Source organism: Raphanus sativus, chromosome 5 (genome assembly GCF_000801105.2).
Source record: "Raphanus sativus cultivar WK10039 chromosome 5, ASM80110v3, whole genome shotgun sequence".
In the NCBI taxonomy this organism is placed as follows: domain Eukaryota; kingdom Viridiplantae; phylum Streptophyta; class Magnoliopsida; order Brassicales; family Brassicaceae; genus Raphanus; species Raphanus sativus.
In genome coordinates this window covers 9,185,136-9,197,797 of record NC_079515.1, presented here as the reverse complement: position 1 = coordinate 9,197,797, position 12,662 = coordinate 9,185,136, and the positions used below count along the sequence as shown (strand labels likewise).

The 12,662-nt window shown below is 35.4% G+C and overlaps 2 protein-coding genes across 3 annotated transcripts; both read right to left on the bottom strand.

The window, feature by feature from the left end:
• Positions 1 to 4,633: 4,633 nt before the first annotated feature.
• Positions 4,634 to 5,355, bottom strand: LOC108859369 (cyclin-dependent protein kinase inhibitor SMR13). Its single transcript, XM_018633266.2, has one exon. It carries the CDS (start codon positions 5,238 to 5,240, stop codon positions 4,818 to 4,820), a length of 423 nt encoding a protein of 140 aa, XP_018488768.1. The 5' UTR covers positions 5,241 to 5,355; the 3' UTR covers positions 4,634 to 4,817.
• Positions 5,356 to 10,170: 4,815 nt separating this feature from the next.
• LOC108857281 (uncharacterized) lies at positions 10,171 to 11,848 on the bottom strand. Of its 2 annotated transcripts, none has more exons than XM_018631238.2 (2): positions 11,702 to 11,848; positions 10,171 to 11,414 (listed from the first exon to the last, which is right to left on the bottom strand). In XM_018631238.2, the coding sequence occupies exons 1-2, from the start codon at positions 11,713 to 11,715 to the stop codon at positions 10,589 to 10,591; spliced, it is 840 nt and encodes a 279-aa protein (XP_018486740.1). In that variant the 5' UTR covers positions 11,716 to 11,848; the 3' UTR covers positions 10,171 to 10,588. The 2 variants fall into 2 exon arrangements, with proteins under 2 accessions (XP_018486740.1, XP_018486742.1); XM_018631240.2 differs by lacking the exon at positions 11,702 to 11,848 and having other exon boundaries at positions 10,171 to 11,161; positions 11,248 to 11,328.
• Between the last annotated feature and the right edge of the window lie 814 nt (positions 11,849 to 12,662).

The window sequence follows — 12,662 nt, the reverse complement described above, 5'->3', positions numbered from 1 at the left end:
CGACTAACTACACAGTATGGGCAATAAGGATGAAAGTAGCTCTTAAGATTCATGAAGTTTGGGATGATGTTGAAGATGAGAAAGTCGATGGTAAGAAGAACAACATGGCGATGGGTCTACTGCTACAATCTATACCCGAAGTATTGACACTTCAGGTAGGAGAACTTGACAGCGCTAAGAAAGTATGGAAGGCAATCAAAACCAGACATCTTGGAGCCGAGCGAGTCAAAGAAGCACGATTAGCAACTTTGATGAGTGACTTTGATCGACTCAAGATGAAGGATACGGAATCAGTTGATGACTTCGGAGGGAAGTTAGCTGAAATTGCTTCTAAATCTGCAGCCCTAGGTGTGTCAATAGAAGAGCCTAAGATGGTGAAGAAACTTATGAGTAGTCTTCCTCGTAAGAAATACATACAGATTGTGGCCTCGTTAGAACAAGTGCTGGACCTAAACAAAACGAGTTTTGAAGATATCATGGGTCGCATGAAGGCATATGAGGAACGAATACATGATGACGAGGAACCACAAGATGATCCACCAAAGCTTATGTACACTAACGATGATGCTCGAGGATCACAGAACACACAACAACGTGATCAGCACGATCAAAACAGAGAGACTCGAGACTATAACAGAGACTATAGAGGACGTGGCAGAGGAGGAAGGTCCCAATACAGAGGAAGAGGCAGAGGAAGGAGTAATGGAAGTAGAGATACATCGAGAATAACGTGTTATCGATGTGATAAGATCGGGCACTATGCCTCAGATTGTCCAGACCGCCTCCTAAAGCTACAAGAAGCTCTGGAGAATGACAATAGTGACACACACGAAGCAGACGAGTTGATGATGCACGACGTTGTCTACCTTAATGAGAAGAATTGTCTACCTGAGAAGTTTGAGAGAAGTACAGATGCAGAGGACATTTGGTATTTAGATAATGGGGCCAGCAACCACATGACGGGAGACCAAAGATACTTCTCAAAGCTTGATAAGACAATTACAGGAAAAGTGAGGTTCGGTGATGACTCAAAGATTGATATCAAAGGGAAAGGTACAGTAGCGTTTGTGGACATGAATGGAGAGGCTAGAAAGATGAATGATGTGTACTTTATACCAGAACTGAGAAGCAATATTATTAATCTGGGTCAAGCAACAGAGTCAGGGTGTGACATAAGGCTGAGAAAAGAACTACTAACTATGCATGACCAACACGGAAAGCTGCTGGTAAGAGCTACACGATCTAAAAACAGACTCTACAAGGTGAGAATGGGGATCAGAGATACATCACACCTTCACTTGAGTGAGATAAGCGAGTCAAGCCGATGGCATGCAAGACTTGGGCATGTCAACACTACAACCATGAAGGTTATGATGCAAAAGGAACTAGTTACCGGAGTCTCCAGTATAAACGTGTTGAAGGAACTATGCTCTTCGTGTTTACTTGGGAAACAAACAAGAAACATGTTTCCTCAAGCAACGATGTTTAGAGCAAACCGACGACTGGAGCTTCTACATGGCGACCTCTGCGGTCCAATAACGCCAAGTACGATGGGTGGAAATAAATATATCTTTGTGGTCATAGACGACCATTCAAGATATATGTGGATAAGTTTGCTCAAAGAAAAGGGCGAGGCGTTTGAGAAGTTTCAGAGGCTAAGAGTAATGATAGAACAGGAGACTGGAGAACGCATAGCAACATTTAGAAGTGATCGTGGTGGAGAGTTCACGTCGTATGAGTTCAACAAATTCTGTGAAGACAAGGGGATCAAGCGAGACCTCACTGCTCCGTATAGTCCACAGCAGAATGGAGTGGTAGAGAGGCGAAACAGAACACTAATGGAGATGACTAGGAGCATCTTAAAACACATGCATATGCCAAACTACCTCTGGAGAGAAGCTGTGCGACATGCAGCCTATCTAATAAACCGTATAGCTACAAGGTCACTGAAGGACATGACGCCGTACGAGGTTCTGCGAGGAAAGCGTCCTAATATAAGTCACCTCCGCATTTTCGGATGTGTATGCTATGCCAAGATCGTGAAGCCACACTTAAGGAAGCTGGAGGATAGGACACAAATGTTGGTTCACCTTGGAACTGAGCCTGGATCCAAAGCATACAAGCTGCTTGATCCTGAAAAGAAGAAAATAATTGTCAGTCGCGATGTGGTGTTTGATGAAAAGAAAGGATGGAACTGGAAGTCGATTGACGGAGAGACAAGAAACTATGAGGACTTTAACGTCACATTGGGAGAATTTGGAAACCACGGAATAAACAGAGCAACAGATCATATGGATCATGCTCAGTTTAAGGCGTTGGAGGAAGAAAACATAGCTGAAAAAACAGAGGACGTGGATACAAGCACCATAAATGAAGAGAACACTAGGAGTGATCAACCGGTGGAAGCCCTGAGACGGAGCGAAAGACAAGTGGTGCGACCAAAATACCTTGATGACTACGTCTTGCTCGCAGAGAAAGAAGGAGAAATACTACTATTGTGCTTGAATCAGGAACCGAGAAACTTCACGGAAGCAAGAGAACTAAAAGAATGGATAGATGCTTGTCATGATGAACTACAGTCCATTGAGAAGAACAAGGTGTGGAGCTTGGTTGATCTGCCCGATGGAGTAAGACCAATAGGATTGCGATGGTTGTTTAAGATCAAGTTCAACTCTGATGGATCGATCAAGAAGTACAAAGCACGTTTAGTGGCCAAAGGTTATGTACAGCAGTACGGCATAGACTACGAGGAAGCGTTTGCGCCTGTTGCTCGACTTGAAACCATCAGATTACTTGTAAGCATTGCTGCTACACGAGGATGGGAAGTACATCACCTTGACGTGAAAACAGCGTTCCTACACGGTGAACTGAAAGAGACTGTGTATGTGAGTCAACCAGAGGGTTTCGAGGTGCAGGGAAGTAAGAAGAAGGTATATAAGCTACATAAGGCGTTGTACGGATTGAAACAAGCCCCACGGGCATGGAACGATAAGCTTAATGGAATACTTCTCGAGTTGGGATTCACAAGATGCTCTAAGGAACCTTCTGTTTACAGAAAGACTCTGGAAGAAAATATACTTGTTGTGGCGGTATATGTTGACGACTTATTTGTGACTGGAGCAAGCCCGTATGTGATCAAAGAGTTCAAGAGAGAGATGGCTAGTAAGTTCGATATGAGTGACTTGGGAAAGCTGAGCTACTACTTGGGAATCGAGGTCAGTCAAGAGGAAGGTCGTATAACTCTAAATCAAAGAAGGTACGCATTAAAGATACTAGAAGAAAGTGGCATGAGCAACTGCAATATGTCACATATACCTATGGAGCACGGGTTACAACTGGAGAAATCAATTGAAGAAGACAACATTGATGCAACAAGCTATCGAAGGAGTGTAGGTTGTCTGAGGTATTTGCTCCATACTAGACCAGATTTATCATATGCTGTGGGAATCTTGAGTCGTTACATGCAGAGTCCTAAGGCTTCGCATGGAGCGGCAATGAAGCATTGTCTCAGGTACTTAAAGGGGAGTGCGTCGCTAGGCCTTGTGTTCACGCGATCAGTACCAAGTGTTCCAAGACTTATAGGGTACAGTGACAGCAGCCATAATATTGATCCAGATGATGGAAGAAGCACTGCAGGTCATATATTTTACTTTGGAGAAAGCTTGATTACTTGGTGCTCAGGTAAACAAGAAACAGTTGCTCTTTCAAGCTGTGAGGCGGAGTTCATGGCAGGAACAGAGGCTGCCAAACAGGCTGTATGGCTGCAGGAGCTGCTGAGTGAGATCACAGAAGAACCAGAGTAGAAAGTAGTAATCAGGATCGACAATCAATCTGCTATAGCTCTTACAAGAAACCCGGTTTTCCACCGAAGAAGCAAACACATACACTCTCGTTACCACTACATACGGGAGTGTGTTGAGAGGGGTAAGATTGTTGTGGAGCATGTCGCGAGTGATCAACAGAAAGCTGATATACTTACCAAAGCTCTAGGAAGAACCAAGTTCAAGGAAATGAGAGAACTGATTGGTGTGCAAGATGTGACAAGAGAAGATTTCAAGCTTAAAGGGGAGACTGTTGGGATAAGCTTAAAAAGAAAAGAAGATTGAGATGCAAGAGTTTAGCCTAATCCTACCGAGTCATGGAGATAGATACATAATATAATTAGGAGTTATCTAAAGTTATGTAATCTAATAGGATTAGGATAAATACAAGCCTATATAAGTATATGTCGTGTGTGTGACATAACTTGTGGGTTTGAGGATTGAAGACTTGTGTTTTGAGTTAGTTTCACAAGTTAATAATAAGGGAGTTATACTTATTTTATCTTTGAATTATATACTAGCAACGAAGAACGATACGTTAGGTGAACAAATCTCTCAATCTATGCCCAATATACAAATACCGACAAAGCTGATAGGTCCAGAAATTAAAGTCAGTAGCAACCTAACACATAGCACTTAAAGAGAAAGGGAAGCAAGAAAAGTATAAAATTATAAAAAGTTATAAATTAATTATAGTTTAAATCATAGTTGATTTTAATATTACCCTACCACAAAGCTCAAACCGACTTCATTCAAATCATCCCCCAAAAAAACAAGCGCCAAAGGAACAATATGTTAAAAACAAACCAAAATAACAAGAAAAAGAAACATCACTAGAAATCATTATAATATTGATATAGTAATATACTCTTCGTTATTGTATTAACAATTCAAAGAGATGAAATCTTGATCATCTTCTCATACTACTTTCTATATCGATTGATACTAGCACGAATAACAAAAAAAAAAAGACTACAAATATTCATTTAAATCTGTTTATTGATGGTTTGCTTTGACGAAGAAGAGCTCTATCTCCGGAGGAGCAAAGAAAACGATCTGTCTCCGTCGTAACACGCAGTTCTGTGGGACTCTTTGCTTCTTCGGCGCTGGTGGACACGTCAGCATCTCCGGTATCCGAGACTTTTGAGATTTTGGGGTACAGCAACCGCCGCCGACACCACCTTTACCTGGTGACGACGTCAGTACCTTCCGAGAAGGAGAGTGAACAGAGTAGCTTGTGTCTTTAGGAGAGAAAGACGTCGTTGTAGAAGAACACGAAGAGACAATAGTCGATGAAAAAGTATTGTCGAGACTAGTAAGTGTGTCGGTGTTCTTGTGCTGTGGAAGTTGTTTCTTGAAATGGGTTCTTTTGAGTTTCTTCTCAGCTCGGTTTGCTTTTTTTGCTTTTTTTGATGCCATTTTAGACCTAATCAAAAGAGGTTTTTTCCAAGAAAGAAAAAGAAGAAGAGGGGCTTTTTTCCTGTGCAAGGTTAGGTGAGTGAAAGAGAGAAAGAATAATAAGAGAGTCGTTGATTATTAGCTTAGTTAGTATATATAGTAGAAGACACCAGTCAACACGTAAGTGGCAGGGTCACTTACGTTTCTAGATTTTGACTATCTAACGTTTTCACTAGGAGGAACCAAAGACAAAGTAAAGTGATCATGGGTGGGATTTGAGATTTTATAAAGAAATAAATATTTTTAGATTCATTTAACATCTATTATATTAAAACAGAAGTCACGACCTTGATTCATGTGTGATATTTTAAAAAATGAACCCTTAACTAGAAATGACTTACCATTCATTAATTACTAAACATATGGTTCAATAATATATCGTTTCTAATAAATTAATCCTAAAAATCAGGATTGGTTAACATACACATATTCTAACAGTTTAATTATAATATCTTTTGATATCTTTTCATTTAAAATTTAAATATACATATTTTAAATCTCGAAAAATCTATTAAAAATATCTTAACAAAATCTTAATTTTCAAAATCATATATAAACTTTTTAAATAATTCCGAAATTAGTTTTGAAATATTATACATTAATATATTCAGTTGTCTATTATAAAATGAAAAATAAAATATTATATCTTATTTTATCTATTATATAATCACAATCAATCATGTTAATTTTTTTCATATTGAACTTAATATGATAAAACTATATTAAATTGATAAATTTTTAATTTTTAATTTTATAAAAATAAAATACTTATCTAAAACTATAATATAATGACAAAGTGGCTTAACATTAATAGACTATATACTACATGTATAAAAATTAACATATCTTTCACTTTTGTAAATATAATAATATATTGTGGAAAATGAATAAACATAGAAAATACTGCAAAAAGAAATTCAGTTTTGAAAGACGGGTAAAAATTTAACATAATTAAATAAAAATAATTGTCAAATATGTTTTTCATGCACATATTAATAACTAAATGTAAATTCAATAAATAAATATATAATAAGAAGCAAAAATATGTTTTTCATGCACATATTATACTACTAATGATCTAAATAAATATATATGCATATAAAACTGAAAATAAAACCTGCACGGTTGTGCGGGTCGAAATCTAGTTTGTTTTTAATAGTTTAGCATCAATGCTATGTATTTATAATATTTCTTTAAAGGTTAGAAACTAATAAGAAGGTTCTATCCCTATGTGTTTAAAAACCGATTTTGAAAGTGATAAATTGATCCATAAGACTATATATGTACATATTGGAGTTTTAAATCTAAGTTATCACAATAATTTTTGTTTATTAGCGCAACAAATATCTATCTATTATTATTTCACTAAAATGTTTATTAAAAATAAATAATTATTTATGAAAACTCTAAAACTATACTAAATTATTTGAAAATTAAGATTTATATATTCTAAATAAAATTTCAAAACATATTTAAAGATATAAACAAAACTTTTAAATATATTTAAAAATTGAAAAAAAAAATGTGTTCAAATCAAATAAAACAAATCTCTATTTTTAAAACACAAATAATAAAATTTGATATAAAATATTATAATAAACAAAATATCGCGTTATAATATAATTGATGTGAAATAGATGTATTAAAAATCTTAACAATTCTGATCATCAATAATCAAATGAAATATCGTTATTGTGAATCTCATCTTGTGGCTTTCAAAACCAATTAATCTATATCATTTTTTCAGTTTTCTCAACACCCCTATTGAAAGATTTTCAACAGTTTATTCAACTGGTCGATTATAAATGGTCTAAATAGGTTATAAGGTGTTTTTTCTTCTGTCTTTTCTTTGAAGATATCAATTGCATGTAATGGTAATGTAAGTCTGACCAACAAAATGGGTCGTTAATTTTGATGCACAAAAAAAAGGGTCGTATATTTTTATTTTCCGTTTTCAAAGACTAAAAGCATAAGCACTAATAAGGCATTGACAATGTATTAGAAAAATAGTGGTAAGTTTTCCTGAAGTTTGATTTTACTACAAGTTTTGCTGCGTTACCTACCAGAAAAAAAAGAGAAGAAAAATAAAAATTAGCTTTGTTGTGCTGAAAATGAGTAGTTTAGTTTTTTTTTAAGGACACTATTTTCCTATAAACCTTTATTTTTATTTAAAGAAATGTGTACCTTATTTAACTTCATCATATTACTAATATATTCACTAGAGAGAGATTAAGAATCAAATAACCCTATGGAACATTCAACAAAGAATATACCATCTATTATACAAAGATGTATTAATTCCTTACCGCAAAGATGTGTCTTTACCGCAAATAAGATATATTATACAAAAATGAAAGACTATACTTTGACAAATAAAAAACGGAGGTGAGATTTTTTAATTTAAGGTTATTAATATTCGAAATATTTTACGATCGTTCTTCGTATAAGATAATTCTTCTTGAGCCAGAGCCACTAAAAAAATGGTTGAAAAGTAAACTAAAGAATAAAAAAGCAAGAAACAGAGGAAAAAAACAGGAATATCTCTGTAATGTTTTTGCATACATGATGTCATATATTCTGGTTTACAGTGGTGCCACTGTAGTCTTTCACAGTTCACTTGGTAACTGTGATATTTGGAAGTAGTAAAACATTTATATAAAATACATTAACAAATAATGTTTTGATGCTCACTGGACCCGACAGCGACAAACGAGAAAATTGACCTTTTTCCCATATTGATTAGTTTATTGTTTTGATTTTTTGAGAAGATGAGGTTACTATTAACTAGTACGTTTTTCTGCCGTCAGAATAGTGTTCAGAATGTGAGAATAAAATGTCCAGTTAATAATGATACATATAACACTTGCCTAAGATGACGTTCACTGTAGAGGAGTACATCTAAGATATTCACACACACACACACACACACAAGATCTTAAGAAGTTTGTTTGAACAAAAACGGTATTGATCTTTCTTTTCTGTCGTACGTATAATAAAGTAGAGATTTCTACGTTTCACTGAATGAAAAGGAGAACATAGAAAAAATAGAAGAAAGGAAAATATAGAAAAAATAGAAGAAAGGATTACCAGAAAAACACAAAAAAATAATAATAAGATAATGTTAACACAAACTTTGATGTAGCCAGTAAGGATGAAGATCACGTGGACTGACATGCAAATTTAATCTATATAGTAATATAATAAGTATATTAGCTACAAATATGCATGGGTTTGTGTACACCACAACTAACTCTCTCTGATTTTAGTTGAGGTAGTATGGTTGTACTAGTATTAGTCTATTCGAAACAACGACAAGGTCAATTTTAAAAACAAATGTAAAAGATCAAAAGTGAACAAACCTCTACAAACCAAACAAGTACATAAATATGCGAGACTGGCTCTTGTCATGGGATCCAACATAGGATTCACTATGTTAATCGGCAATGAGATTCTCATTCATCTTTGATATTCACACGTCAAAAATAAACGAGTTATTAATTTATATTATTAAAAAGGAATATTGTTTGAAATTAATTGTTTCTTTATGTGATTTTTACTGTTTTAACTTTTTTTTTGACTATTCTTTTAGTGCACAAAAAACTATTCTTAAAACTAACATTAAAAATAAATTAGTCGTTGCTTATACATTATATCATCTATCATATCTTAAACTTTTGTATCTAGATATGTTATTTAAAATGAATAAAACTCGTAAAATTAAATTTTTTCTAAAAATAATATTTCTGTACTTTTATAGCTCGAGTTAAAATTAAATTATTTTTATTTTGTTAGCACATGCTTGATCACAATGTTTTTTGTTTTTACAAAAAAATAATTCAAATTTACACCCACATTTCTTTAATTCAAATAAAAAGAAAACGAAATAACGCCATGTTTCTTTTCAAGAGACCATATCCACTATCAAATTATTTCAAATAAATATGCTATTCTTCTTAATCCACGGCGCCATCCGATTTCCACATGTTAGCCAAACTCTCACTACCATTTATCATCATCGCTTGATGACATTTATAAGATAATGTGGTATTGCAACGGCCGTTACCATATGGCATCTCTGACTTTTCCAGTATACAACTTTTCTTATTTCAATAATTCATTAAGGTTACTATTTAGTATAACCCCACAAAAACTACTTTTAGGGTCTCTTGCATAGTGTTACAAAAAAAGGGTCTCTTGCATACTTATTATAAAAGCCATTACCGTCACCACCACGCTTGGGAACGCATTCAGCAGTTTAATATATTACTAAATTACTTTCAAAGCAATATATAGTTTCAGCCATGAAAACATGACTCTTCGTTTTCAAGATGAATGTGATAAAACGGCAGTTGTGCAATTATAAAAAGATTATTGAGGTTTTAAATCTCTGGTCTTTTTTTGTGTGTAAAGATTCATGTAAATGTCCACATTTTTATATTTAGATATAGGGTTTTAAAGTTGTGACCCCCTCGTTATTGTGCTGTACATTCAGAGTTCAGACAATTTACTTTTAAGTAATTGTCAGACTTGGTTGATGTATGTGAAAAAAAACAGAGAATGACAAAAGACCAGGTGTAATGTTCAACCGGATAAACCCAAAAGTTTCTTCTTCTGCTTGCATATTTTCAATTCGAATAATTATACGCTCACAATAATTATGATATAGCCGTACATTTGTTATTGATATTTCTGCATAGGTTTTACAAGTCACAGTAGAAGTAAAAAGGTAAGAAATAAATAGACGCAACAACTACACTGATATATACTCATATGCCCAATGGTTTTGGCCTTAACCGATATAATGTCTGAGATACTGTCAAGAAACTATCAAAGACGAGAAAGATGCTCGATACTGTTTATGTCTTATCTTACACACCAAACCAAACTAAAAGATCAATGAAGACAAATAACTTTTCTCAGTCCTTTTTACATCAACACTACAAAAAGATCCTAAACAATTGATCTCTTCAAGGTTTCTGTCGTTCTAACCACATATCTCACAGAAAAGAGTATCAATCAAGATCATGAGGATTCCCACAACTTTCAGCAAAAAGCCTAATAATGTTACAATCCAACAAAGGCTTGAATCAAAAGCCACAATAGGAGCAATGCGAGTGAATCGAAAGAGGATTCAGAACCTACTACATTGATGCAGAACACAGCAAAATCTAAAGAACTGATAAAACTAGTAGTACCCTGACCAGACAGTACATCAAAACCGACACCCCTAATGCGTCGAAGTTGTGATCTTCTGACAACCATTAAGGAAAAGAAAGTATGGAAAAGTACCATGACAAGTGTGTGGTGGATCACCTTCCTCTTGACAGCGCATCATCCAACTCTTCAACCGAAGAAGGAAACAGCTCTATGTACCGGCTCCCGAGCATCTTCCTGTCCTTGACCATCGCAGCTCTCGATTCTTCAGCGCTCCCAAACTCGACAAACGCGTCTCCAGTGGGTCTCCCTTCACCGTTGACAGTAACATGAACAGAGTCTTCAGACAGATCAAAATCTTTGAAGAAGTCAAGTATGTCTTCCTTCCCTGCCGAGAAAGGTAACCCTCTCAATCTCAAGATACCCGTATGCTCAGCATTCTCTTTCCCATCATCACTCGATCTAGCCCTCTGCACAATTCTACGAGGTGAATATCCAACACTTACACCACCACCTCTTCCACCGTCACCACCACCAACACCAGTAACAGTACCATGGACACGAGACTCCGCAACCTCATTAGCAATAGCCTTATAGTACTCCTGTTTGGTACTCCTAAAAACCTCCACATATCTCCTCCCCATGTTCTGCCTGTTCTTATGCAAAGCGAAATCGACCTGGAGAGGAACACCGAGAACACAAAAGGCTTCTCCAGTGACCTTACTGTTCTTGTGAACAAACAAGACATCAACCACATCTAAGCCACGGAAGAACTCCACAACGTCGAGCTCGGCGCAATCAAAGGGCAGGCCACGGAGTCGAACCACAGGGAAAACAGGAGGAGGAACGAATCCGTAAGGGTTGAACATAAAGGCGGAACCAGGATGAGGTCCATAGAATGTTCCTGGAGGAGGAGCTGCTTGTTCTATCATTCTTTGTCTCTTAGGTCCCATTTCACGCCCGTCACGACCATCTCCATATCTACACAATCAAACATCTTGAAAACTAAGACACTATAGTATCTATTGATTAACAGTTTCTTCCTAGTTCCTACACTAAACCGTTCAAAGAGGTTGCAGATCGAAATTTTCAGACCGAACAGTACAATTGTAAGGAAATCGCGATAGGTTAAACTTCGATAGGAGCTGAATTGAATTGAAGTGATTTAGGTATGAATCGAGTTCGATAACGATAAAACCCTAATTGCGGAAGCTAATGGAATCGGATCACCGAGGAACAACAAAATCGGAGATGAAGTTAGGGATTACCCTCTGTAGAACATTGTCGCCGGCGGGGAGTATCTCCGATGTCGCCTTTTCTGTACGATCAGATTGATTAGAACTTTCGAAGAGCCTTCTTCTCTGCTTTTCGAATTTGGATTCGCAGTTCAATGGAAGAACCGTATTAATTAATATGTTTCTGGGAGAAATTGAACTTAGCTGGGCCCTTGGTATTGGGCCGCGTGGTTAAGGCGTTCGCCTTTAAGCGAATGGGCTCTGCTTGCGAGAGTTCTTTTTTTTTTTTTTAATTATACATGGATATCCATGGAAGTGAATCCAGAATAGCTGTGTTATCAACCTATCTATGTTTTCACTTTCAGCCTATATTTTTGGTTTACGTGTCAGTTCCATATTTCTGGCGATGTTAAAATATTAATTTCGATTGGGATTCGAACCCTGATAACTTTATCGTATTTGGTTTTTCCCTCAAGTTAATCACTACTATACCATATGGCATTTCGGTTTCAGTTTGGATTCGATTCGGTTTGGTTAATTTGGATTTAGAAAAACTTTAACCAAAGTCAACCCAAATTAATTTGGTTTGGTTCATATTCGGTTTGGTTTTGTGTATATTCAGTTCGGTTTTAGTTTAATTTGGTTTGTATTTGGTTCGGTTTAAATGGATTTTGTTTGTATTTGTTCAGTTTAATCGAGTTGATTTTTTAGTTTTGTTATAAAAATATAATTTATAAATACATAATCGAGTTGGTTTTAGTTTTGTTATAAAAATATAATTTATAAATACATAAACAAATCATCATTTGACAATAATCGTTATTTTCTTCATATTTAAATGCAAAACTAAAAATCACAACAAAATCTAGAAGATGCAATCCAATAAATTTATATTATTATCTTCAAACTTAATACAAATATTAAAAGCAAATTTTCGGTTTTGATTTTAATATATGAGATTCATATTATTTTATTTTATTATAGTTATGTTTAT